We start from the raw sequence: 27,586 nt of genomic DNA, 5'->3' as shown, positions 1-27,586 counted from the left end.
AAAAAAAAAGTAGAGATAGGAAAACTTAACAGCATATAAAATAGCACTTCCGGTGTCTAATGCGGGTTATCGTGAGTCCTACAAGTACTTGTAAACCTAGGTGATTACATCTTTGGTACCGTTGTGAGCAGTGCTCCCCAGCCTCCAGCAACCTCTGCTGCTCCAGGCAGGGAGCTGCCAGCCAGCAAGCTGGCAGGGAGGGCCCCCAGAAGGGCTGACTTCTCCTCCCCTAACCCAGCCCACTCCTCATTCCCCGGGCTCCTCCAATGTCCCCTGGTTCAGGGTTAGTGAGGAGCCATTGCCGGACTCAGGCAGTGACAAAAACACTCCCGTGTGGTACTGCCCGCAGACTGGGACAGCTGCCAGTTAAAATGGCACCCCCCACAGCGTCTACTTCTCATGCCCATCTCAAGCCTCGAGTCCTGCACGGGACACATCTGTCCTCACTCTCCATCATGTCTGTCCACACTCCTGGCGACAGTGGCCTGAGGTGACCTGGCTTGTCTTCTCTGCCACTCCTGCTGGCTCCAGAGTTTATCATGGGATGAAAAGGGTCTCGTGGTCCTTCTGTGTCCTCAGGACAGCTGTAGGGGGGTTTCCTAGGACACTGGTTGTTACTCCAAGTCAAGGTCTGGGCAGTTGCACTTGGGGACCTGAAAAAGAGGCTCAGTTCCTGAATCCCCAGATGTGGTGTGTGTCTGGAATCTTCCCGGAGTTCAACGGATTCCCAGAAAGGTGGCTTAGGGGCTTGACCCCACTTGGCCTGGCTAAGTGCAAACTCCTGGAACACTCTAGAATTGTCGTTTTGACAGGGTACGCAGAGTCGATGAGTCCAACTTGCTCGTTTTTCAAAGGGCAAAGAAAACTGGTACCCAGAGAGAACAAGGGTCTCACAGCAGTCCGGCGCAGTCGGGGCTCGTAGTGGCTCACGCTTCAGGGAGGCGCTTAGCCTATCACAGGCGTGGACTCTGGGCCTGCAGACCCTGGTGGGCAGGTCAATTGAGAGTAATGAGGAAAACGCTCCAGGGCCAATGAGGATGAAAGGCATGGGTACTTCTTGTGGCCAGGTGTGCCCTGAGTGCCCTGGGCAGGCAGGGTTGCAGTCCAGAGCATCCAGTACTCAGTTCAGCCTTTACCCCTAACAGTGCTCATTAAGCATGCCTGGCCCCAGACCAGCTCGGGCCCGGGAAAGCCAAGACTGGCACCAGGGGAGGCGAGTTCTGAATGAAACGACCTTGTCCAAGGCTGGCCTCTGTGTGGCCAGGAGCCAGGCACCAGGTTCTTGCCCAGTTCTTGGGAAGATCAAAGTGGAGGGAGCCAGCTGAGGGGCAGCTGGCTACACAGGAGGAAGCGAACACACTACCTTACACCCGTGATTCTCTCCAGGAATCCGGGCTCCCTCCATACCTGTCCGGTAGCCAAGCCCAACTCCTCCTCTCACGTCTGGGGAAACCGAGTCCCCTGGAGGAGCCCTGGCTCAAAGTCTCATGGCCTTCCAGAGGCAGAGGCTCCCTCCCTGCAGTTCTCTTGCCTCCTAAGCTAAATGGGTCCTTGGGTGCCGCACACCAGGGGCCTTCTTCAAGGGGGCAGCTGGTGACTGTGCAACAGTTGGGAGGCCAGGCCAGGCCAGGCCAGGAGGGTTGGGTGCTGGGAGGCAAATGGGAGTTTTGGGCAGGGTGGGGTGGGGCCGGTCCCTACAGGAAGCTGTCCTCTGCTTCAGCCTGAGGTCCCTGGCAGCTTGAACCCTGCGGCTGCTCCAACTCTGCCTCAGGCTCTGCCTGTGGCTCTTCTTGGAGATCCAGGGGGCTGTCGCAGGAGATGGTCGAGGAAGTGTTGACTTCGTTCAAGGTGGAGCTGGAGGAAAGAAACAAGTCAGGGAGGAGCTGGGGAGACCCCAGGAAGATAATGACAGCCTTGTCTAAGGGCTTTCTGTGCACCGACTTTCCATACTGAGAGGCCTGCACCCCAGAGAAGCACAGCCTGGGGAGTTCGTCTCATTGCTCCACAACACCCAGCAAGTGAAGCTGGAAGCTAGAACTCAGAGCAGGACCATGAAGCCTTCCAGTTTCTTTCTCCTCCCCACTTGCCTTCAGGACCCGTGGAGGCCTGCATGTACTGCTAGTTCCCATGGAGAAACTGAGGCTCACAGAGGCAGGGCCTGTCCGAGTTTGATAATGACAGGCTAGAAATGGAAACCAGCGTGTCCCCTACCACTCTCCATGGGTTGAATCTTGATTTGGGGAGTCCCCAGTCCAGCTTGTCATCAGTCTAGGAAGCAATAAGTCTCCCCTAGAGCCCACCCGACAATGGACTTGCCATAACCCAAGGCAGACCGTGTGTCTCTTCCCCTGGCGGAGTTCTAAACTGAATTTGCAATACATCCAATCTCCTACAACCTTGGAGCCCTCTGTGAACGGTGTCAAGGGCAGCCATGACCCCGCAGTACCAGCTGGGAAATGTTAAATGTTTCCTCTTTGTCCTCGGGATGAACACAGTACCCGAAAAGGGTCCTGTGGGTATATCCTTAAAAGGAAGAGCTACCTTGCAGATGGGTTCCTGAACATCTGGTTTCATTCCAATCTGCCCTTCCTGCTGGAAGCTTCAAGGGCTGAATAAGCGTCAGCCTCTGCTGGCCACTGGCAAGAGTTAGTCCTTACTCTAGCTAGCTGTCAGTCCTTCTGTGTCAAGTCTGGTGTACACACGCACACACGCACGCACGCACGCACGCACGCACGCACGCATGCACTGTACTCGTGAGTGCCTGGGACCAAAGGGTTAGGGTGTCTACCTGGCAAGGCTGGGGGAACCCTCTACCAGGCCCTCGTCAGCAGCGTCAGGCTTGGGGTCAGGCAAAGGGATGATGTAGTCGTTGTCACCCTCGTTGGGCTGCACAGCCGTGTAGAGGACAGAGCTGGTGTCCAGGGGAGATCGGAGGCTGTGGAATCCTGGCAAGCGGGCTTGAGACCTCAGGATGGCTGGGTGGTCACTTCTCAGAAACTCCTCATCTACCTGCTGGTACTTCTGCTCCATAGGACAGGGAGGGAAGGAAAAAAAATGGGTGTGAGATGGACGTCTTAGAGACCTTATCCCGGCAAGTACACAGAGGAAGGGGTTCTGATCAAAGCTACATCAGTGAGATGATGCCCTCTTATCTGGTATCCCAAGGCAAGGTACGTGCTCAGAGTCCCCTAGGAAAGGGCAGGTAGCCAGGCAGCACCATGGCCCTCTCCTACCCCACTTCGGAGTAGATAGACAAGGGCTCTTATCCTGTTGTAGTCCCCCACGGCCTCCTGTTGGGGCTGGGGGGGGGGCGGTCAGTGTCCCTTGCTATGAAACACTTGTGACTCCATTCTGCCTTGATCTCCCCAGGACCACCCTAGATGGGAAGAAGCATGAAGCCGAGCTCAGGACAGACTCGCTCCATTGGTCTCGTGTGAATCTGGGACAGGGTTTACGTAGCTGCTGGGAGGGTTCAGGAGAGCCTGGGGTCGCTCACACTTCTGAAGGAGCCCCAGTGTTGTTGAGGTTTGACAGATAGGGTTATTGACCGCACCTCCCTGAATCAAATTCATCAGCTTCCACATCTTGGTTCTACCAAAATAAATTCATAGCTCTGGCCCAACTCTCTCTAGCACCATCAAGGAAACGGAGGCCCAGCGTGTGTGAAGAGTATTTCCTCCCAACTACCAGCGCACCATACCAAGCCAATGCACAGGGTTCGGATCAGAACTCTGTCTCCCACCCCCGCCTTGTCTCCACATACCTTCTTATATCCCTCACCCAGCAGCCTCTCCAGGAGCAGCACCAGCTGGGAGAAGGGGGGTCGAGTCTCAAACTTCTCTTCCCAGCACTTCTGCATGATCTCATAGCTGAGGGAGGCAGAGGGAAGGTCAGAGTCCGTGCCTTAGAGGCAGGGCCGAGCAGTAAGGCTCAGAGCAAGATGAAGGGAAAAGATGCCGGGGAGGAGCAGCCTAGGGCCTTGTGAACACCATCACTGCTTCTCATCGATCCCTTGAGAAGTCTTCACCCCCCCCCCCCAGCTTCCCTCACCCACATGATTCTGCGTGGTCCAAGACACCATGGTGAGCACGTAAACCTGAATTTGGCCAATAGGGATTTTCAACCTCCCCACTCAGGCCTGGTTCTGATGGCATGTGACTCAACTGAGCCCTTCAAGTTCAGCTCTGGGTGGGGCTGCAGAGAGAAGCCTCCAAGGTTAAGAGCACTCGTTGCTCTTGCAGAGTAGTGGGGTTTGATTCCTAGCACCCACATGCTGGCTCATAGCGACCTGTCATCCCAGTCCCAGAGGGTCTGACACCCTCTTCTGATCTCTGAGAGCATCGGGCATGGATGGGATGCACATACAGGTATGCAGGCGAAACACCCATACACTTAAAATTTAAAAAAAAAAAAGGGGGGCGGTGGGGGCGCACGCCTTTAATCCCAGCACTCGGGAGGCAGAGCCAGGCGGATCTCTGTGAGTTCGAGGCCAGCCTGGTCTACAGAGCGAGATCCAGGAAAGGCGCAAAGCTACACAGAGAAACCCTGTCTCGAAAAACCAAAAAAAAAAAAAGTCCCCTGGGGATCTTTTGCTGGAGCAACAACTCAAGCCGTGAGATGTTAGGGTGGTGCTAATGCCAGGCTCATGAGCAGGGCAGGCTTGAATTTGAAGTCAGCACTGTGAAAGTGGAGACCTGGGCTGGGTAACTTTCTGATGCCACTGTTTCGAACACCTTGATCCAGTTCTAGCCGGACTTGTCTGGCCTCTGAGCTAGAGTTGCCTGCCCTCCGGACCCTCAGATTCCTCCAAGTGCACAAGGTTCCACTCACATCTCGTCGGAGGCATGAGGAGGCTGGGCCATGCGGTAGCCCCTCTTGATGGCATTGTAGAACTGGTCATTCATGGGCAGCTCTGGATAAGGGGTGCCACCTGTCATGGAACAGAGATGGGGACATTATTGTCTCAGGGTGTGGGAAGCAGCAGGGTGCCCTCTCAGGCACACTGTCCTGGTATATGTGAGAATGCAATGCCCTTGGCATTTGGAAATAGAGATGGGAAGAGAGAAGCAATAGATACCCAAGCAGGGTTTGTGTCTGGGTTTGTTTTGTTTGTCAGAGATGGAGTCTCTGTGTAGCCCAGGCTGGCCTCAAATTTTCCATCTTCCTGACTTTTAGGTACTGAGATTACAGATGTGTACTGTTATAGCTGGCCTTAAGCGTGCTTTTAGATATGTCTAACCCCTTTGACACTTGGATGGGAAGGTAGAGACCCAGAGTTGGTAAAGGACTTGCCAAAGCCATACAGGGGAAAGAGTGATAGAGCCTGGACTTGCTCCTGAGTCCCTGCTCATGTTCTAGCGTCTGTCCCACAGTCCCCTGCTTCCAGCCCAAGGAGCAACCAGGAGGTAGGAGCAGAAGGGTAGATGTTCTGGTATATAGCTTGGGGCTGGGGGAAGAGGTGGCTCACCCAGTGTGAAGATCTCCCAGAGGAGGATCCCGAAAGACCACACGTCACTCAAGGTGGTGTAGAGGCTGTTGAAGATGCTCTCTGGGGCCATCCACTTCAGGGGCAGGAAGGTCTGCAGAGGCAAGACAGGTACTGAGTCCCGGGAGGGTCCTAGTGGCCAGTCTCTCAGCCCCACCACACTTGGGAAGGAGGAGGCTCAGTAGCTCCCACACAATTCCATCTCACTCCACTCCAAGGTTCTGAGCACATTCCTGGCCAGAGCACTGGGGAGCTGTTTCCTAACTCACTAGCTAGAAACATGGCAGCCCGTGTCCATGGGGGAAGCCCCTAGGGTGTGCTGTACATAGAAATCAGCAGCCATGGACATGCCTAGGAGCTCTCTTTGGTCTCTGGGGTCTGCAGCCCTTCTATCCCTGGGCTTCAAGACTTACCTATCTTACAACATCTTCTGGGCTCCTTCCTCTGCCCAACTTACATCTAAAACAGGGATGTCTATAGCCCTTTCCATTTACCCTGGTTCCTCAGCCCCTGCTGTGGCAGTGGTCCTGACCCTCTCCCTGCCTCTCACCACTGTGCACAAAGCTAGGCTCCTTGTCCTGTCCCTGCTCACAGCTGGGCAGCATTGACTTCTCTCCTGGGAGGATAAGCCACCAGTGGCTCCATACTGAGCTGTGGCCACATGAATCAGAGTCAGAGGCACCCGGCACAACTCCATGGATGGTGAAGGCACTCACGCTGCCTTTGGAGATGTAGTTGGAGTCCCGCATGATGTCTCGAGCCAGGCCAAAGTCACAGATCTTGACCAGCTTGCCCTCACAGATGAGCACATTCCTTGCCGCTAGGTCTCGGTGAACACACTGGGTCAGGGAAGAGAGAAGTCGAGGCTAAGAGGCAACTATGGGAGAAGACCCTCTGGGCCAGGGTTTTAGGAAACATGTGTGCCTGCCCAGGTGGGGGGGTTTCTCAATGTCCTGCCCACCAGAGGGTTGGGAGCTGTCTCACGGGGCCATACATGTAATGTGGGAGAGTCTGGTTGGCTAAGAAGACCCCTCTCCCCACAATTCGGCCTTTCCCCATCAGGACCACACTTACGTTCTTAGAGGCCAAGAACTCCATGCCATTGGCCACCTGGTAGCTGAAGCCCACGAGGTCTGTGTAGCTAAGCACCGGTGAATCATTGATCAAAGTAGCCCGATAGGTCCTTTCAGGGGCTAGATAGCACAGAGGGTTCTGGTTATTTTGTGTATACCATAGGCCTAGAAGACCCGTCTTTAGGCTTATAGGTGGCTGAATATTCAATACAAGTGGCGACTGATTTTCTAAGCGTTCCCTTATGAGAATGAGCTCTTAAATGTCTAACCTAAACCTCTTCTGGCTTCACTGCACTCACTGGCAAGAAAAGCCTTAGCCCCGAATCCACTAGCGAAGGCTTGCCTGCCTGTCTCTCGGGACATTCGATGATCATGGGGCCAACTCAGAGCACATCTATCTTCCTCCAGGCCTTCGGAGGCTACCTTTGCCCGGCTCTCCCCTTCTTGCCAGCAGTGTGCATCCTTCTGGACCCAGCGACAGGATTCGGCTCAGGGCTCCACTGCACAGCAGCATTGAGCAGGCAGCTAGCCTCAGTGCCCACGTGGATGAAATGGGCTATCTCCCCCCGGCCCCAGGGTTGCGGCAAGACTGAGTCCATTGAGGACTCTGAAAGGAAGGCGTCACTGTGCATGCGGGACGAGCCTGCACATGGGTGACAACACCGTCTCTACGCACCAGATGGGACATAGTTGTCGTAAGGGGCCATGTAGTTGGAGGACTCAATGTCTGCATACTTGATGTCTCCTTTCATGTCCAGCATAGGCACGTAGTCCACAGACTCGTCCTTGCTCATGTCCATGTAGCCACCGTCGCTCTCCCCAGTCAGGGACAAGGGGCTGTGGGTGAGAGGATGGAGTGAGGGAAGTCATGGATGGCTCTTCCCCTCTGCTCCTCAGCCTCAGCCCACAGGGCCTTGTCATCTTTGGATTCCCTCCGCCACTGTGCCCACTGTGCTAGGGTCTGCCACAATACAAATGACTGAATCAAACCCTGTCCACTAACCCGTGTGGCCCTGAGCTGGGCCCTGGGGCTGCCAGGAGGATACAAGACCCAGCGTGTGTGTTCTCAGAGTTCACACCCGGGAGTGATTACAGCAGCCAGGACAAGGGTCATACAGAGCGGCTCCTTTCTGGGCCTTTCCAGCACCTACCCATGCCTACAGGTCTGGGAGGTGCATAGTCTAGAGTGGCCAGGTCTCACCTGGACCTCTCGGGTACAGCCTCAGCTGCCCAGGGAGTAGTGGAACCAAACACATGTGTGTAAGGAAACGGGTCACAGTGTTAGAGGGGACAGGGGGTGCATTTTCAGATCCTTCTGTATCCTTTTCCAAAAAAAAAAGTTACTCTTCTCTTTGCTTTTTTAATCAACAAGCAATAACAACAAAACAAAATAAGAGGGCCTGGAGAGAGGGCTCAGCGGTTAAGAGCACTGACTGCTCTTCCAGAGGACCCAGGTTCAATTCCCAGCACCCACATAGCAGCTCACAGCTGTCTGTAACTCCAGAATCCAACACCCTCACACAGACATACAATCAGGCAAAACACCAATAAAATAAAAATAAATGAAAACAAACAGACTAACTAAGAGATGTTCTTTTTGAAATAATCAGAAACAGGAGTTGAGTTGCCTAGAGGGGCCTGGGGAGGCTGGCTTGTGGAGGGAGCGAAGGCCGGGAGCCTGGTCTGAAGCATCTTAGAGCCTGGCTCTCAGCTCATCACTGCCTCTGCCCCTTATGTCCCTAAAGCAAGAGAACAAGACACTCATGACACAAGGATGGTATGTGAGTTCAAGGCGTCACATCTGCAGGAGGCTTAGGATGGCGCCTGCCTCACTGAGATGACACGGAAGTGACAGCTGACCCCCTCTCTCCCTATCATCATCATCATCATCATCCTCGTCTGTCTGGTTCCGGCCTTGTGCCCCAGTGCCCACACCCTCATCTTGGGGCTTCTGGACAAGGAGCGCCCATAATGCCTGGCGGGTACTCACGGGGTGCTGCCTCCCTCATACCTGGGTAGGGGGAGCCCCATGGGCAGGGCGTTGCTGTAGAGCTCAGCACTGGGTGGGCGGGGCTTGTTGGAGTGGCGCTGCAAGAAGGTATGCTTGTTGCGGTGCAGGTAGTCCACCAGGTCTCCGTAGCGGCAGTATTCGGTGATGAGGTAGATGGGCCCTGTTGAAGGACAGGCTCAGGGACAGACTCTGGGGGAGGCCTCCTTCTTCCCAGCATGGCCACAAAGCCAATAAAGCATCTTGGGTGTGGACACACAGATAGCAAGATGGCAAAGAGAGCTGGCACCTTCCTTGCAAACCCCGGTCCTCTCCCTGCCCTCTGTGACTGCAAACTGTTAGTCTCCCAGGGCCTTCCTCTGCCCATCTAGCCAGGGGCTAGCAACACCCACCCTTGGGGTTGACATGAAGACCCCTGAGGTGACGCCTTTGAGGGCTCAGCACTCGGCAAGCCTGTGACAAGCAGTTACGGCTGCTGTTTCCAGACTCCTGGACTCTGGTCCGCGTAAAGCAGGTAAACGTGGCTGTCAGCACAATCTGCCAGTTACACTTCAGTTCAACGCACTTAAAGCCACCCGACCGATGAAAACAGCACTTTTGAAATATGTTCATTGCAGGCACGGGCAGCAGCCTGTGTGCAATGTACTTCTGTATTTAGACTGATTACACAACACCGAGGAAAATCCCAGATCTCACAACGGGCAGCTGCAAGTGGCAATAACTTCACTATTATTACTATGTCGGAGGACCGGTGGGTAACCAAACCCTCCAATAAACACAGTTGGGCAGAGTGACTTTCAACACCGATGTGAACAACAACAACAACAAAAAACCCCAGCCCCTGGTTAGCTCACGGAGGGGCTCTGCTGTCTCCAAGTTGTAGAAGCTCTTCCTTTCTCACGGTTCTCAAAATGTATTGTGAAAATACAAAAATGGAAGTTGGAGAGACGGTCAGCAGTTAAGAGCACTTGTTGCTTTCCCAGAGGAACCTGGTTCAATACCCAGCACCCACATGATGGCTCACAGCCATCTGTAACTCCAGTTCCAGAGATCCAATGCCCTCTTCTGGCTCCTCAGGCACCAGGCACACACATGGTGCACAGACATCCAGGCAAATACTCACTGTAAATTTAAGAAACTGAAGAAAACAGTGTCTAAAGAGACTTGGGTTTGGAAGTTGCTGGAACTAGTGGCCCAAAGAATCTCTCTGCCATGAAGGTATTGTGAGTCTTAAGTTTCTAAAACTGAGCCCAGGGGCTGGAGAGACGGCTCAGTGGTTAAGAGCACTGGCTGCACTTCCAGAGGTCCTGAGTTCAATTCCCAGCAACCACACGGTGGCTCACAACCATCTATAATGAGATCTGGTGCCCTCTTCTGGCAAGTAGGCAGACATGCCAGCAGACTACTGTATGCATTATAAATAAATAAATTAAAACACCCAATATCACTGAGCCCATCTGGGATGGTGAAGATAAACTGCTGGGCAGTGTGGACACTCTAGCGAGAGTGTCCTGTTGTTGGCAGACTGAATGAGAACAGGAAAGAGGAGCCCCAGAGTCCTCTGGGGATATGGGTTGAGTACCTCCTTTGGTACAGGCTCCCAGCAGGTTGACCACGTTCAGGTGGGGTCCAAGGTGACTCATGATCTTCAGCTCTGACATGAGGGCTTGTTTCTCACTGCTTCGGGCTGTAGCTGAGGAAGGAGAGGGGCTCAGCCTGGATGGGCCACTGAGGCAGTCTGGAGGCCCTACCAGGGCCCACTCTGGCTCCTCTGTCCCACCCTGTTGCAGGACTAGTGTCCTAGGGTGGTGAGGACCTCCTTGGAGTGGGAAGAAGGTGGGAGGAGAGGAGAGAAGAAGGAGGAATCCAAAGAGGTCACAGTGAGGAGCTTTTCTGTCCCACCAATGCAGGACCAGGGCCCTTCAGAAGAAAGCAAATGTACAGGGAAGGGTAAGGCAGAGTGAGCCCCCGGGTGTGAAGAGGGGGTGGGCCAGCTCACATTTCAAGACTCACATTTCAACATCTTGACTGCCACTTTCATGGTGGCCTGTGAATGGCTCAGACCATGGGCCGTGGCCTCCACCACTTGTCCGAAGGCTCCAGAGCCTAGAGTGCGTCCTAGGATGGATAGAAACCTTCAGCTCCTGGAAACTAGAACCCTCACCTCATCTTCCCGCTCAGAATGAGGGACTGTTCTCTTAGGTCACCCATCCCTCCCAACATCCGCTCCCCCTCAGGAAGCTTCCCATCCTTTGGGCCTCATCTAGATTCTGCCTCCTGTCTGCCTCCCGCGGAGTCCCTGGAAGACCTCCTGCCTCCTCAGAGAATCACAGCTCCTCTGCACCCGCCTCAGACTCCCCAGACTATCTCTAGTACTTCTTCTTTGACCTGGAGGGGTCCCCCTATCAGTCTTGGGTTCCTAGGGCTTCCGTGTCTGCCCCATATAGAAAGGATACTGAGAGCCAGAGAAGGCAAGATATCAGCTCTGGGCCCCAGCTAGTAACAGCCATGCTGGGAGCAGATATCAGGGTCCCCATGACCACCAAAGACCTCTTAGGACTGACCGAGCACAAGCTGGTCCCTCGGCAGCTCCCAGGTGGAGTCATAAGGCAGCTGCACAGGGTCCACGTAGATGTACTCATGGCCATCGGAGCTCACAGACTCGATCACCTTCCACCGGATCTCATAGCGTGGTTTCTGCAGGACAAGACCAACAGATGAGCTGGTTGGCCAGAGGGCATCTTGGCCCTGAGCCTATCAGGCCTAGCCCTTAGATGGCAGATGGGACAGGAGACTCTAAGACCAAAGAGAGGGCAGGAACATATTTGAAGTAATACAACAAGTGACCAGCAAAACCAAAGTCTCCATGAGCTCAGAGGCAACTGGCACTAAGGGGCCCCAGCAGGTAGAAGGTGTGCCTGAGAAATCCTGAGGATGCAGCCTCTGGAGAGCAGCTGCTTCATCAGCTTCTCTCTGAGCCCCAGTTACTCCTCAGATGGAAAGGGCAGGTTACCCAGGAAGTGACACAAGGTAGGACAGATGTCAATTGTGGGTGGCCCCTTCCCCAAGTCACGTCTGTCTCCCTAGGATCTCAAAAGGACACAGCCTTTGGATGTGGAAATCTTAGGATGCCGGAGTCACAGGATCGGAATCTTATAATGACAGGATGAGGGGTACTAAGGTCCCAATTCAGGAATCTTAAGCGTTTGGAGCTACAGAATGGGAAAATGTCAGAATAAAACATTGAAACCAGATTTGTGGGGTCAGATTGCAGTCTAGTGACTCATGGCAGGCTCTGTGGGTAAGAGCTGGAAGAATCATGGGGCCAGGAAAATCCACCCACAAAGTGCCATTTGTCCCAGAACTGGGTTGAACAAGAAAGACCTAGGCAGAGGAAAGAGCAGGGGGCCAGCTGTCCTGGACCACTTACACCAGGCCCAGGTCAGCCTAGCCTGCTGGGGATGGAGGAAGATGGAGACCCTGTGTTGTTCAGCCTGCTGGGGATGGAGGGAGATGGAGACCCTGTGTTGTTCAGCCTGCTGGGGACGGAGGGAGATGGAGACCCTGTGTTGTTCAGCCTGCTGGGGACAGAGGGAGATGGAGACCCTGTGTTGTTCAGCCTGCTGGGGATGGAGGGAGATAGAGACCCTGTGTTGTTCCGAGACAGCTCCCAGCTGAGCTCTATGTTGGGCCCTTCATATGTGCCAGTGAGTGTGACAGTCAGTGGAGACCACGAGGAAATATGGGTACTACTTTGCGCTTACAGGCTAGAGGTACTTACCTTCTGCCACAGCATGATGAGGATGATGAGAGAGATGACGGTAAGGACCACCAAGGCCAGGATGGCTGAGATCACCACCACTTTGAAGGGCAGGGCTGAAGACAGAGACCAGAGCAGCCATAAGCAAACACTGGCTGGCAGCTGCTCTACCCATCTTGCTGTGGGCATCACAGATCCACTGGACTTGCTCTGCCTAGTACATGAGCCCTTACTGCCTAGCTAGCCGGCCTCAGGGCCCACACTCCGGCCTTACCTGCAAACTCCAGTGCCCCTCAGTGATTCCCTGCTCAGATCACAGCCAGGTTCAGGCTGGCCTTTAGCACTTGCCAGGCTCAGGCTGGCCTCTCCTAGGCTGTGAAAACCCTCCTCTGGTTGCTGAGCATTTCCTGTGCTTCTCACAGCATTAGGCACCCTGAGTATCAGGCCATGCCCTCCTCTCTTCTGAGCCCATGCCTTGTTAGGCTGCCATGCCTGGGTCATAGATTTAAGCGCCATTTCTAGCCAAGTGGCCGAGGCACTCACAGACGGCCCGGAAGGAGCTGACTCTGAACTTCAGCAGCCTCGTGAATCCACACCCAGAAAGGAGTCTGTTCCTCCCAGACCTACCCTGGGGACCAGCTGGTGTGTGTGGTGGGGCAATCATAGAGTGCACTGCCCAGGGAACTGAGATGAACATGCAGGTCTACCTGGGCCCCCTGAGCTCTGGGTCTTCTCTAGCCTAAGGCTTTCACATCGCTGCTACCCAGTCAGCCTGGCTGAACCACCAGCCCCTGTCCTTCCCGCTTAGCAATATCTGTTGTCTTCTGGGAACTCGTTTCTTCCTCCTATGTCCCCTTCCTGCCCCCCTCTGTTCCCTGGGGAGCCTTCCTCCGGCGTAGTCTACAACCTTTCCTTCTTAGGGTCACTGACGGACATCTTTGTTCTCTCTTCCCAACAGCCCCACATCCTGGTCTCGCAAAGGAAGCCTGAACCCTCCAGGGATTCATCAGAGTCATCGCAGGTCTCTATAACAGTACGTGACGTCCTGTCCAGGCGTCACACAAGGACTTTCCTTCTGCCTTTACTCAGGCCCAGAGTGGGTCTATATGGCAGGCTGTGCACTCTGCTGCGCCCACTTGCTCAGGGATATATGTATATATATGAGAGTGTGGGGGAAATAAGGGCATTTCATTTTTTACGTCTGTGTATATGTGTGCATTTGTATGACTGAATGCCATGTGTGTGGATACTGATGGAAGCCAGGAGAAAACATTAAACCCATGGGTGCTGGAGCTACAAGTGGTCATGAACACCCTGGCCTGGGTGCTGGGACTGGAACTCAGCTCCTCTGGAAGAGCAGCAAGTACACTTAAGCTCTGAGGCATCTCTCCAGCCCCAATAAGGATATTTAGAAAGCTCACTCGTAGTCTAAGGGCAAGTGGCAGGTATGTATATAGACAAACATGTACAAGCCTGTGGACTAGCGTGTGTGTGTGTGTGTGTGTGTGTGTGTGTGTGTGTGCACAAAATGCCTTTTGAAGCTCTGATTTCTCTGACTTCTGTATCCTGTAACCCCACTCCTTTTCACTTCCTTTCCCATTTCCTCCCCTGCCTCAAATCCACATACAGTTTGCCTTCCAGACCGTCTGGTTTCCTTGAACTTCTCAGAACCAACTCTACCTCTAGGCTTTTCCACAGGCTTCTATGGCTCTAACACCACCCCTCCCAGGCTTCCATGGCTCTAACACCACCCCTCCCAGGCTAACACCTACTCGTCTTTCAGCATTTGATGTTAAGATTTTTTTTCCTGGGATACTTCCTCAACCCCACGGTTGCCACAGGGCTTCTTCCTTCTCAGGGCTGCTCCTTGGAACTAGTGATCCAGCGTGGGCTGGTTTACTACCTCGTCTGCCTCCTCCCTCAGGACTGGCCCATTGGCTTCTGTACCCCGGTGAATTTGGGTCCCCATAACTTACTGAATAGGAAAATAGGCGAATGACGAATCATGCACATACAGATGCAGGCAGGGATGAGTGGGAGACATGTACACACATCTGGACTCTGGCAAGCACTGTTCACACATGCGATAATCGTACATACATGTGTACCTGCTAAGGTTCACACATTGTCTGGAGGTGTGTATGTACAGAGTAGTGCTCAGTGCTTTTTGGTGTTTTATATGTTGCAATTGTGTAAATACAGATATGCACCGTGCCAATTTTCACACATGCACAGGAATTGTACATGCATGGTTTATACACATGTATGGGGATTATGCTCCCACGTGTACATGCATATAGACAATCATTTTGTGGATTTACATACAAGTCTTGGATTTGGGCAGGCTTATACACACAGCTTACGCAAATATATTCTGCAGTTTTATATTCATGGACAGCATGGTGCATGCTTGAGTACATGCTAACACATGCATACTCTGGGGATTAGGCATCCTCAGCACAGACTGCACATGTGCACGTGAAGAGTGTACACCGGAACCCGAGTCCCAAGGTCAGCCTACTCGTGTTCAGAGTTTACTGCATGCCTCATGCATACCAGTTCATTTTCTACACATGAATCCATGCTTTTCACGTTTGTGCTGTATCGACTTGTGTTTATGCACCTGTGTCCATGTCATCCATTGTGAGTGTGCATAGGAACACGCTCTGGTGGGTTTTGCAATGTTCCTATGGGCTTATGAGCATGCTGACTTGATCCGCTCTGGGCATGCAGGCCCAGCACAGCTGGATCAGGGAAGAGGTGGGAGGTCATCAGAACCACCCAAGGCTGGGGCACTCACCGTGTGGTACCACGGTGACCTCCTGCGCGTCTCTGCCCATTGAGTTCTGCAGCATACAGCGTACTGACAGCGGCTGATCCACATGACGCAGGCGCAACGTGCTCACCACCTCATATTCCTGTTCTTCCTCCCAGAAAGTCACATTAGTCTCTAGCTGGTTCTCCTCCTTGGAGCTGTTGTTACCCAAGGGTATGGGTGACAGCTTTCGTGGACACCTGCTAGGAGACACAAGGGGATTGGCTTGCAGCCTCTCTTAGTTCCCCCTCTGCAGATGGGAAGCTAAGGCTCAAAGCAGGCTGTATCACTGAGTGGTGGTATAAAGAAGTGAAGTGTGCTTCATTTCTATGACTGCTTAATCCTTAAGCAGGTTCCTACTGTACTGTCAAGATGGACCAGCAGGGGGCGCTCCCACTCCAGAAACGGCGGAATTCACTCAAATGACCCTCAAGGTTATCCGGTGTGTCAGGGATAGAGGCAAACCCTGAGCTCAGCCTGTCTCTGTCTACTAGACTCAGCTCTGGTCAGGGGGTTAGAACATCTTCTGGATGAATTAAACACCTCCAGGGGCCAGACCCTCCTGGGTTGAGGATGGCTCAGGGTCAGGGGAAGAAAAGAGGCCAGTTAGGTTATGCACAGTATCACCAGGAAGACTGAGGACGCATCTAAGATGTGACCTGGACCTCTCAGGGGAAGAGGCTGGTCTAGGTTACCCTCCACTGGGTCACTCCAGGCAGCTGTGCTCACCTTTTGAGGTCTCTGCAGGTAGACCAGGTGACGTTCGGCTGAGGCATGCCCCGGCCACGACAGCGGATTGTCTGCTCCCCATTGGCAGGGTGGCTCTCACTCAGCTCCAGCACACGGACAGGGACTGAACGGTCAGAGTACAGGGTCAGGAAGTGGGGTGATCAGAACAGACCTCAGGGGGACATGCTCCAGAGTTTCCCCCGGACTGCAGGGGAGCATTAGACCAGGAGTCACAGTGTGAAAAGTGACAGGTTCCTCTCGGTACTTCAAAGGACTTTCAAGGGTCAGAGTCTGTCTTTAACATCACTCTGAGACTTGCTGTTCCCTTAACAGAGAGAGAACAGGCAGCCCAGGGCCCTGGGCAGCCAGGCTCATGAAGCTGGACTTTGACAGTACTGTTTTGTTTTCCCCGGATTTATTTTAGTGGTTGTTTTATATTTATGGCATATGACCCTGAGTTTCCATCACAACTAAAATGCTAAATTTTGTCTCTCAAAATAGATTTATTTATTTTTAGAAAGCTAATTGATAAAACATTAAGTCCTTATCGTGTTGTTTCTATGCTCAAGTCCCTGTCACCTGGCTCTTCATTTCAGTCACAGTAGAAGCCAAAGCTGTACCAAGCCCACAAGCACTTAGCCAACTGCCCCCTCCATCTCCCCTCCATTTCCGCCCTGACCTCAGGCTCCTCCAGATACGCCAGCCCAGCGCTCGGTTCTGGCCACACCCACCTTCCCGCTATTTCTCTGGCAGTGTGACAAGGGGTGACGCACGATCTGGAGTGCCCTTCTCCAAATATCCACTTGTCCTAATGCCTTCCCCTTCTTCAAATCTTCACACATGTCACCTCCAGAACGAGGCCGGCCCTGGTCACCGTGCTGAAGACTACAACCCTTCACCACCTGCTATGCCAGGGCCTCTCCTCTGTGTGCGTGTGTGTGTATGTGCGTGTGCTCGTGTGTGTGCATGCGTGTGCGCGTGTGTGTGTGTGCGCGCGCGTGTGTGTGTGTGTGTGTGTGTGTGTGTACACACGCATGCCTATGTCTGGGTCTGGGTCTCTGTGCGTGTTCTCTGTCTCTCTCCCTCCTTCCCCGTCCCCTACAGTTACTTGTTCTCTTCTAACCTTTTTTTGTTTTGTCTTCCCCCACTAGGATGCAAATTATAAAAGGTAGAACTCTGAACGGACTGCCATATTGAAATTACTCAGGGAAGTATGAATTGTGTAAGAGAGACAAAATTGTGGTGCTAGTACATAATTGGCTCAGATTTGGGGGAACACCAATATATAATGGTGTCTGACGGTCTAATCTTTTGCAGCTGGGGAAACTGAGGCCCAGAGAACGGACACACCAGATCAGTTGTCTAGATCATAGCCTCCTTGGTTCCAGGCCCTTTCTCCAGCCTCTCCCATGGGCGGATGGGCAAAGAAGGAAGGGAGAGGGATTGGATGGGGAGGGAGGGAAAGAGGGAGGAGGGGAGAGAGGGAAAGGGAGGTGATGCTCACCGTTGACCTGCAGCTTGAAGGAGAGCTGGGCCTCTGCGTCCTCGTGGAAGGCCCGCATAGTGTAGTAGCCAGCCTCTGCCACTTTCACGCGTACCAGGGTCAGTTCTGACACGTACCTAGGGGGGCAGGTCAGGCCAGGGGACTTTGATCAGAACTACAGGGACCCCTAAAGCGTCTTCACCTTTCTACAGTATGCAAAGGGAAGTGATAGGCTTGCCCAGGTCATGGAGGTGACGGCAGCCGCGTCAGGATTCCCACCCGGTCTCCTGAATCCTCACTCACAGGCAGCGCCACTGAGCTAAGAGGAAGGCTTGGGAAGGACCCGTGAAGGACCCGTGTATCCCTCTCTCCATGGCTCATCCCCTTCAGAGTGGTAAAACCTTGTCAGTCTGCTGATCTCTAGCCTCGGGGACATCCGTTTCCATCCAGTTTTGTTGTTGTTGTTGTTTTCTTTTCTTTTCTCTCTCTCTCTTTCTCTCTCTCTCTCTCTTTCTTTCTTTCCTTCCTTCCTTCCTTCCTTCCTTCCTTCCTTCTTTCTTTCTTTCTTTCTTTCTTTCTTTCTTTCTTTCTTTCTTTCTTTCTTTCTTTCTTTCTTTCTTTCTTTTTTGCTTTTGGCTGTCTCCTGCCGGCTCTGCTCCTCACAAAGGCAACTAAACCCCAAAGTGACCAACCCACCAGTGTCTGGTTCCCCCTTCAGGAGATGCAGAGTGGCTTGCCCTGGTCCTGCAGCGTCCCTGGCAGCTGGATGTGCCTCCCACACAGCAGACTCTCAGACAAAAGGGACCTAGGTTTGCTGGTATCTGAAGGCCCGGAGCTGCCCGGCAGCTTTGAAGCTTCCAAACCAAGTGGACCGGCTGGTGCTCACCGCGTCTCTGATATGTTGCGGGTGGACAGAACCATCTCGCCGGCGCTAGAGTCACCCAAGGTACGGTTGTCCTTGAGCCACAGGACAGTGGGTGGCGGGTAAGCCTCGAACGCCACCTGCAATGTCCGGCTCCGGTGCAGCTCAGCAATCTGTACATCGCCCAGTGTTCCCAGCAGCCTCACGTAGCCACTCTCTGTGAAGGTAGACCAGAGTCAAGGGTGGGCCCTGTGGGCGGGGCCATACCAAGACACGAATGAGGGTGTATATCCTGCTGGTGGAGCGTTCCTGGAGGCCTGTACCGACTAAATGCCAGAGAAGCACCTTCTAGAGACAGGGCTTCTTCGGGCAGCAGAGCAGGAGTTCAAGCTTGGGCTGGCATTGGAGCAGGGATGGAATTTGGTGCTGACGGTATTGGGGTCAGTGCTGCGGTTGGGACTAGAGTTAAAGTTTTCTGTTCTGGTTCTATATTATATACAGGGCGCACCGGAACTTCAAACTGGTACAGCAGTTGACTTTGGCAAGGGGGCTGCCAAGGTCTGCACTGAGTGGTTAAGAGTTAAGTCTGGGACTGACGCCACACTTTATTTGAGTCTAATACTGAAACAGACCCCAGAGTCTGGTCCAGTTCAGGGTGGGGTAGAGGGCTGAGTCCAAGGCACCCACCAATCACCGTGATGTTGATGGCCTCTTCATCTCCATGGTCATTCACACTCACAGACACATTGCAAGTATAGGTCCCCGAGTCACTCAGCTCAGCAGTGGGGATGTGCAGGATGGAGCCAATGCGGGAGGGCACCCCAAAGAGGTAGTCTGTCACCGGCTCCACCAGCCGCCCGCTCTGCAAGGGCAAGTCCCCAAATCAGAAGCCAGTGGGAGCTGAGACGTCTAACCTGCCTTCCAACCCTTGCCCAGCATTACCTTCATGCGGGGGTATGTCCACTGGAAGTTGACCACATCGTTTCCCATCACAATACACTTGATGGTAATGCTCTCACCCTGGCGGACCACGGTCTGTACTGCGTTCACAGAGACATTGATGGATGACACTGGAGTGGGGGGGAGGAGACTGAGTTAGGGCCAAGGAGGTCATAACCAACCTCCAGCACTAGGCTTGGAGAATGGGAGTGGTTGGCTGTTGTGACAGATTCATTCATTGGTTCTACCAATAATAATTAAACACCACCATATACAAGCGCTATTCTAGACATTGAGGCTAGAGGACTGAACACCACAGACAGAATCTCTTTCTTCATGACAATGGGAGGGCCACCTGGAAGCCACAGTCCTCTGGGAACCTAAGTGCAGAGACATTTGCCAAGCACTTATTACATGCTAGGCACCTTAACCTCTTTTATTATACCTTTCCCAAAATCTGCGTGGAAGGCGGTCATCGCCACCCTCATCTTATGAGAGGAGAGGGAATCAGGCTCACGGGGACCATATGTCTTGTGCAAAGTGGTCCAAATGGGAAGTGGCCAAGCTGGGATCCAAACCCAGCTGGCTCCAAGCCTGTGCCTTTTACCCCACCGCATGAAACCCCGACCGGCCCTTCGTGAACTATGACTGTGGACCAACTCCCTCCTTCTCCGAGCCTCAGTTTCCTCGGGTATAAAAGGGATAGAATGCTAACTAGCTCCCTCCCCAAACTACAGGAGAATCCAATGAGCTACGGAGCTGTGCACTTAGTAAACAGAGAGGCTGCTCTTCCAGAAAAGGCCAGAAAGGGGAGCTCACCCTGGAGGCTGTAGACGTAGAAGGTATCCGAGTCCACTTCCCTGTCCTCAATGGTGGTTTTGCAGATGTAAGTCTTGTCCTCAAAAGTACCGATGAAACCACGCTGGTGGTCATAGGGTATGTGTAGGGGGATATCCACTTTCTTCTCATGCAATGTCACCTCCAGTTGGGGGTCTGTCACTCGGCATGGAATTGTCGTCTCTGTTATGTCCGTAACGAAAATGAATAGGTCCTCAGAGTCCATCGGGAGGAAGCCCATGGTGGGATCTGTCAGGAGGAGAGCCGAGGAATGAATGTCCTAGTTAGTGTTTTTTGCCAACTTGACATAAGCTAGAGTCATCTGGGAAGAAGGAACCTCAACTGAGAGAATTCCTCCATCCGATTGTCTGTGGGGCATTTTCTTGATTAATGATTGATGTGGGAGGGCCCAGCCCACTGGGGGTGGTGCCCCTCCTGGGCAGGTGTCTTTGTGTATAAGAAAGCAGGCTGAGCAAGCCAGGAGGAGTAAGCTAGTAAGCAGCATTCCTCTATGGTCTCTGCTTCAGTTCCCTGCCTCCAGGTTCCTGGCTTGACTTCTCTTCCTGATGGACTACAAGCTCTAAGTTGAAATAAACCTTTCCCTTCCCAAATTGCCTTTGGTCATGATGGGGGTTTTTTTGTTTGTTTGTTTGTTTGGTTTTTTAAAGATTTATTTATTTATTATGTATACAGAAGAGGGCGCCAGATCTCATTACAAATGGTTGTGAGCCACCATGTGGTTGCTGGGAATTGAACTCAGGACCTCTGGAAGAGCAGTCAGTGCTCTTAACCTCTGAGCCATCTCTCCAGCCCAGTCATGATGTTTAATCACAGCCAGGACCATGAGTTTCTAGCTGTCTGGCAAAATCCTGTCTGATGTTAAGTTGAGCAGTCTCTTCCCCTCTCTGGCCCTCAGTCCCCTCAATACAGAATAAGGATACTGCTGTAGTTCTGGTGCTCCCTCCAAACTGCATTGAGATATAATTGCCATTGTAACAGTATTTCAAGGTAGGATTTTTAAATGATCATTGTCAGCTAGGCCGGGTGGTGAAGGTCTATAATCCCAGCCTCTTGTGAAGCTGATGCGAGATGTTAGAGAACTAAGATCTGAGACCAGCCGGGCGGTGGTGGCGCACGCCTTTAATCCTAGCACTCGGGAGGCAGAGCCAGGCGGATCTCTGTGAGTTCGAGGCCAGCCTGGGCTACCAAGTGAGTTCCAGGAAAGGCGCAAAGCTACACAGAGAAACCCTGTCTCGAAAAACCAAAAAAAAAAAAAAAAAAAAGATCTGAGACCTGCTGAAGCTACAGAGTGAATTCAAGGCCAGCCATGGTAACCTAGTGAGAATCTGTCTGAAAACAAATAAGTTAAATAATAATAATAGTAGGAACTGGAGAAATGGCTCAGGGGTTAGGATCACTCGCTGCTCCTCCAGAGAATTTGATTTTATTTCCTAGTACCTATATCAGGTAGTTCACAACGGCCTGTAACTCCAGTTCCAGAGGATCCAAAACCCTCTTCTGGCCTTCATGTGGCTGGCGCACACACACACACACACACACACACACACACATACACAGAGAGAGAGAGAGAGAGAGAGAGAGAGAGAGAGAGAGAGAGAGAGAGAGCATTCACATACACATAAATAAAAAATAAGTAATTAATTAAAAAAACAATCATGATAGAGAGGTCTTGGGATGTAGTTCAGTGGTAAAGTCCTTGCCTAGTATGCACAAGACCCTGGGTTCAATCCCCAGAGCCAAAAAGAAAAAAAGGGGGGGGGGTAATGGATGGATGCCATTACAAAAGCGTCAGTTCAGCCCCCTCTCACTCTTCTTGTGCTCTCTTGCCTGTCTGCCTTTTCCGTGGTATAAAGTTGCAAGAAGGCTTTTTCTGGGGCCAGAGATGTAGCTCAACTGGCAAATTGCTTGCCTAGCATGCATGAAATAAGTGTAATAATGCACACATGTAATTCCAGCACTCAGGTGGTAGAGGAAGGAGAATCAGAGGTTCAAGGTCATCGTTGACCATACAACAAGTAGACATTGCCTCAAAAATAAAGGAAAAGATGCTGGGTGTGATGGTGCACACCTTCAATCCCAGCACTCAGGAGGCAGAGGCAGATGGATTTCTACGAGTTTGAGGCCAGCCTGGATTACACAGGGAGTTCCATGTCAGCCAGGGCTACATGGGAGACCCTCCCCCAGGGTGGGGGGTGGGGGCGCGGGGGAGGAAAAGAGAAGAGGGGTAAAAAAAAAGTTCTTGCCCTAGAGCCTGAGGGGCCCATGCTAGATGCCGGCCCCTGCCTCCAGAACTGAGTACTGATCAATTCTGTTCATTATCAATAGTCTCGGGTCTTCTGTTATGGTAGCACATCAGGACTAAGGAAGATGCTTGCAGAGGCCATTTCCGGCTCTTCATTTGATATTGACAGTACTGGAGCTGGAGTGAGGGGGTGAAAAGTCATAAACTAAACAGTAGCTGCGCCTGAAGCTCGGAGAACAGGGTGGGATATGGGGGCCGAAAGGAACAGGTTGGGACCAGCTGAGAATGCAGAATTCTTGGGAGGCAAGAGTGGGAGATGGCCAGGAAAGAACAGACAATGGGTGGAACGATCGTGCTCCTGGACTGAGCCAGGCTGGATGCTGCTCTTTGCCTGTGTCACATGGCTGCATCTCCGTGTGTCCATGAGGTACCCTTCAAGCTTCCTTTTATACCACGTGCTGTGGAGATGAGGGTGAGGGAGTGGGCACCACAGGCTAGTGCCCTTACCTGGCACGAAGATGTAGACGCGCTTCCGCTCACCGAGCTCTGGCCCTAGGGAGTTGTTGTAGGCACAGAAGTATTCTCCAGTATCTCCCCCAGTGACATTAGTCAATGTCAGCACACTGGAGAAGGTGCCGTCCTGATTCGTGGCCGCTTCTTGCCAGGACGCCTGAGACATCTGCTCCCATACCACTGGAGCTGAACCCGAGCAGGTCAGAACAAAGGTGCTGGACATGTTGAGGACGAACTCCGGCCCAGGGGGCGTGATGACCAGACCTTGGCAGATCTGTGGTCCCAGTAGCAACAGCAGAGACAGTAACAACTGGCCTTTGGGGCAGGAAGGGTCACATGTCAGGGCTAAGAGAAAGTAGCCCTTCCCCAGAGCTGTCCTAGAGGCCTGTCTGCATAGCTCCCAAGTCCTTAAAGAGTACAACTTCCTGTTCAACACAGGCTAATTGACCACCGTCAGGCCCTCAAGGGCTCCTGTCCTAGGTCTCTGCCTCTTCTGACTCTGGCATCTAAGCCCTTCAGCTATGCTATGTGTAGGCAGCAAGCAGGAGAAGGGGGCAGGAAATCCTGTGGAAGCAATCCCTGGGCCTCCAGTTCCTGCATTGCCGTTCAGGTCACTCCCTAGGCCTCTTCTCTGTAGCTGCTCAGTGAGATGCTGAGGTCCCTGGGGCTTGAAGGACTAAAGGATGGAGTGGGGGTGAGGGGTTAACATATGTATGTCAGATGATCAGTGACTTCCCCTACGACATCCCCTGGGGGAGGTTGGGAGAAGCAGCTATGGTCACCGCTACACATCAGTGTTTACAGAGAGGGTTTTAAAAGCCACATCCTCGTGTTCCCTGGTGATGAAAATCAGGACAGGTGCAGCCAGTCAGCAGGGTCATCAAACCACAGTCAGTAGGACAGGCCACTGACTCCTCACCGGTTGCCTGGGCTTTGCCCAGACCTTGGAGAGCTTAAGGCAGGTATCCAACTGGACTGAAGAGGGAAGGGAGACGGGGGTGTCTCAGAGGATGCTGTGGGTGCAGGGGGATAAGTAAGGAACTTGAGCTGGTGGTTCTGGACAAGGAAGGATCTACTGAGTGGATCTAACAAAAAGCTAATAAGTGGGCAGTTGAAGGAGTCCCCCACAGACCACCTCCAAATGCAGGGAAACTGAGGCTCAAGAGTACTATGGAGCTTCTGGATTCTCAAGCCTTAGTTCTACCAAGCATCACTACCACCAGCTCCCTAGAGCATCCCGAGGATCCTCATCTTTGTCCCCAGCCTACTTACCTTTGAGGACTGAAGCTGGCATCGCACCCGGGAGCCCCATGGTGTCCTGTAAAACCAAACAGAGATCAGGGCCCAGGGTGGGCAAAGGCAGTGCCAGGCCCACCTCAGACCGGGTTCCTGCAGAGTCAGCTCTGCTTGGGTATCCAACATCATGTCCCAAGGCTGGGAAGATGATCCGGGTCCCCAAGCCTTCTCCCTTCTGTTTCCAACTCTCACGTGACCTTGGCTGAGTCCTTTGTCTATGGGTCTTAGTTTCCCTCTATGTTAACCCTTGGAGGTGGGGAAATTGGGCGCACTAGAGGACCGCCAGCTCTGACAGCCTGTCCTCTGGGTGACAGTTCCAATACCAGGCACTTATCTGCCAGGACAAATATTTGGGAAAGTGTGATGAAAGGGCCGGAGGAGCAGGGGGCGGTGAGCCAGAGCCCGGGGAGCTCCCACAGCTCCCTCCACAAGCACAACAGGAAATGGGACGTCTGTGGGAAGGGAAGTGGGGAGGGGGAGAGGGCCAGGACTAAGGAATGTGGGAGTGGGCTGGCCCCCCTACTCAGCACAGAGCCGCCCAGGGGGCCCAGGAGAGAGGAACCAGGTTCTCAGCCCCATCTAATTGATCAGGCTTGGAAAGTCCTTGGAGACCACCGAAGCCAAACTTTCAACGTCCGTATGGGGAAACTGAGGCTCTGAGGAGCAGAGACATTTACCCAAGGTTCCTAACAGAGCCTGTTTGAGAGGGAAACAGAGAGCTCAAAGGTGGGAGCCGAGGAAGGCAGAGAGGGGATCTGAGAAACAGGCTCCTGGGGCAGGGACACAGACAGACACGTTGTAACGGGTGAATCTTCGATTTGCCCTTCCCTTCGCCAGCCATTCCTCGGGTTCCAGACAGTCACCAATAGCCAGGTATGGTCAGAGTCACAGACTGAGAAACCTAGGAGGCTATCATGTGACAGGCAGCAAGGCGCATCCTGAGATTGTGGGGGCTGCCCATCCTGGTCCAGTTTGTCTCCACTCCGCCATGTTGACCTTTCTAGTTTCCCCAGGCCTGAGAAGTCAGGTCTCATGAACTCCATTGCCATCTCTTGTGCCGGGGCCACGTCTGTGAACCGAGTCTCTAGCCAGCAAGGAGCTGATGAATGTACCACCAGTGAGGGCTATCGTCACACACGAGACACAGGCAAGGCCCACCCCAGCTCTGTTCAACACCTTAAGAAGCAATCTACACAAAGTCACTCTGCAGACTGCTTTTCTTCCTTTACCCTATCTTCAGACAGCCTGCCTGAGGGCTCCCTGGCCCCGAGTCTCCCCTTTCAGAATTACTACTGGTCAAAACCTTCCTGATGCCCCTTTCTCAGTCCTTCCCCTCAGAGCCCTCCAGTGCCGGCCCCTCCAGCTGGACACCAGGCCTCCTTGGGCGGCACAGACAGCATTGGGTACCCAGGTGGAGCCAACGGGCCCTACAGAAACCCATCTGCCCCTTGGTGGGTGCCCCTCTGGCTCCCCACTTCCTGCCAGAGATGTGGGCCAAAGAAAATCATTAGCAGCCCAGGCTGGGGGAGGGTTCATCTTAGCCCTCCCCTCCTCTCCCAGCCTCCCTGGCTGGCCACACTGTTTATTATTCTAAAGGAGGAATTTGGCCTGCTGGCCAGGAGATGGGAGGTCACTGCAAGGAGGCTGGCCTGGCTCTGGTAGGCTGTGCTAACCATGTACGCTGGAAACTCATGGCGTGCAGTCCCCGACCCTGAGACTTTCTCTCTCTCCATCTTCTCTTCTCAGGCCCTCTCCTGCAGGGAATAAGGCTGGGGGAGCTAAGAGGAAGACTCTAAGCTGGGAAGGAGCCTTCTCAAATGGGAAGTAGAGACCCAGAGAAGTCCAGAATCAGGACCGGGTCACGTAGACACAAAGCGTGTTCCAGCTGTGGGGAGGACAGACTAGGCGAATGAGCTTCCAGGGGGAGAATGTAAGTCAATGCCAGCTTGAGTCTTGAAGAAAGTACCCCTCACCAGATCCTCGAACCCACTGTGACAATGATTGGATCTCTTGCCTGCTCCAGGACTCATTTGCAAATGCATTCACAGAGAGGTTGTGATGGTCATCTTTTTTTTTTTTTTTTTTTAAATTTTTTTTTGAGGTTTCACTGTGTAGCCCTGCTTGACCTGGAACTCACTCTGTAAACCAGGCTGGCCTTGAACTCAGAGATCCGCCTGCCTCTGCTTCTCAAGTGCTGGGATTAAAGGTGTGCACCACTGCCTGGCTCTGGGATGGTCATCTTAAAGATCTGTCACTATTCAAAAGTTCTACCTTTCTGACTACTCAAAGAGAAGGTTCTGGCCACCATTACTCTCCATGGAATGACCTGAGGAGATAATGATTGGTCAGGAATGCAGATGACATGCTTGAGGCCATAGTACCTGGGAATCCACGACCCGTCTCATCCCACTGACCTAGCGTGTAGTTTCAGACGCATTGTCTAAAGGCCTCAGCTTCCTCCTCTGCACAGCTGGGAGTTAGATGGTTTTTCAGGTGACTTCCAGCCAAATGAACCCGGGGTATTTCTGGGGTGACATAGACAGCAAGCTGCAGGTCGAGGACTCATTGGATTGGAGCTCAGGCACCCATCATTAGCACCTGGCCATCAGCATGTCGTCCAACGGCTCTGGACACTCCCAGTTTCCCATTCGGTGCCTTATGAGACATTCCATGCTTCTGGAAACTGCTGTGTTCTGAGCAACCTCAGGAAGGACCAGGCAGCTAACTGACTTGCCCTGATGGCATTCCTCTGACACCTTCCTTTCTTTGAGAGAGGGAGCTGTGATCCAGAAAAGAGTCCCCTAGGTCACCATGGGCACCACATCAAGAGGCAGGCACCCCCTACCTGCCATGCTATCTTGCCCAATGAGTCCCCTCTAGTGAAGAAAATTCCCAAATCCCACTCCTTGCCCTCAGCACTGCTCCTGTTCAGACCAGGTCCAGAGAGGGGGTCGGCTCAGCTTCTCACAGCAGATCTGAGGCACCCCTTAGGGAATCAGAGTGAGGCCCCAAGCCCAAGGGAGTCATCCTTAGAACCCTAGCCTTCCCGCTCATAAGCACATACAATTCCCCACTCCTTTCCCACCAACTTAATCTAAATAAATCCAGCCCATCTTGGCCACATCCGCCAGCATCAGCTTTCCTCCCTCGGGGTCCTGAGGCTCCCACGACACAAGCAGTCTGGGAGGGGGGCGGGGGTTGCTGCATGGCTGCCAGAGGGAGGCCTAGCACACGGTGAACACATGCACACAGTCCAGATGCTGCCTACGCTCTCTCTCTCACACGCTCTTCTACAGCATACACATGTGTAGCTATTCGGGTGTGTGCCCAGCCCTCAGGCAGGCACGAACCATGTGCGTGCCCACACAAGACACATGTGCACACAGCTCCCTCGGTGCCCAGTACACGTGCACACAGCACAGACCGATGCCTGGGGGCTTTACCATGTGTCCATCAGAGATGCACTCATGTATAACAGTACTCAATGTGCCCCACCCCAAGACATATACAGAACATGTATACA

The 27,586-nt window shown here is 53.0% G+C and overlaps 1 protein-coding gene across 2 annotated transcripts; it reads right to left on the bottom strand.

The window, feature by feature from the left end:
• On the bottom strand, positions 1 to 23,084 carry Pdgfrb (platelet derived growth factor receptor beta). Of its 2 annotated transcripts, XM_059246506.1 has the most exons (21): positions 22,762 to 23,084; positions 19,974 to 20,240; positions 19,158 to 19,285; positions 18,903 to 19,077; positions 18,240 to 18,432; positions 17,375 to 17,490; positions 15,871 to 15,994; positions 15,127 to 15,341; positions 12,348 to 12,442; positions 11,131 to 11,263; positions 10,580 to 10,684; positions 10,149 to 10,259; positions 8,570 to 8,729; positions 7,235 to 7,395; positions 6,560 to 6,678; positions 6,202 to 6,324; positions 5,468 to 5,579; positions 4,831 to 4,930; positions 3,764 to 3,869; positions 2,789 to 3,021; positions 1 to 1,854 (listed from the first exon to the last, which is right to left on the bottom strand). In XM_059246506.1, exons 1-21 carry the CDS (start codon positions 22,988 to 22,990, stop codon positions 1,695 to 1,697), a joined length of 3,165 nt encoding a protein of 1,054 aa, XP_059102489.1. In that variant the 5' UTR covers positions 22,991 to 23,084; the 3' UTR covers positions 1 to 1,694. The 2 variants fall into 2 exon arrangements, with proteins under 2 accessions (XP_059102489.1, XP_059102490.1); XM_059246507.1 differs by lacking the exon at positions 22,762 to 23,084 and having other exon boundaries at positions 19,158 to 19,305; positions 19,957 to 20,087.
• Positions 23,085 to 27,586: the final 4,502 nt, after the last annotated feature.

Source organism: Peromyscus eremicus, chromosome 19 (assembly GCF_949786415.1).
Source record: "Peromyscus eremicus chromosome 19, PerEre_H2_v1, whole genome shotgun sequence".
In the NCBI taxonomy this organism is placed as follows: Eukaryota; Metazoa; Chordata; class Mammalia; order Rodentia; family Cricetidae; genus Peromyscus; species Peromyscus eremicus.
This window is presented reverse-complemented; position numbering and strand designations above follow the sequence as displayed.

Excerpts from the sequence above, each read along its gene's own strand:
- Pdgfrb (XM_059246506.1), bottom strand. The coding sequence starts at position 22,990 with ATGTCCAGCACCTTTGTTCTGACCTGCTCGGGTTCAGCTCCAGTGGTA. Across the intron at positions 10,685-11,130 it reads GAGGGACCAGCTTGTGCTCG|GACGCACTCTAGGCTCTGGA; the intron begins GTCAGTCCTAAG and ends TATCCATCCTAG. Across the intron at positions 6,325-6,559 it reads AGTTCTTGGCCTCTAAGAAC|TGTGTTCACCGAGACCTAGC; the intron begins GTAAGTGTGGTC and ends TCCCTGACCCAG.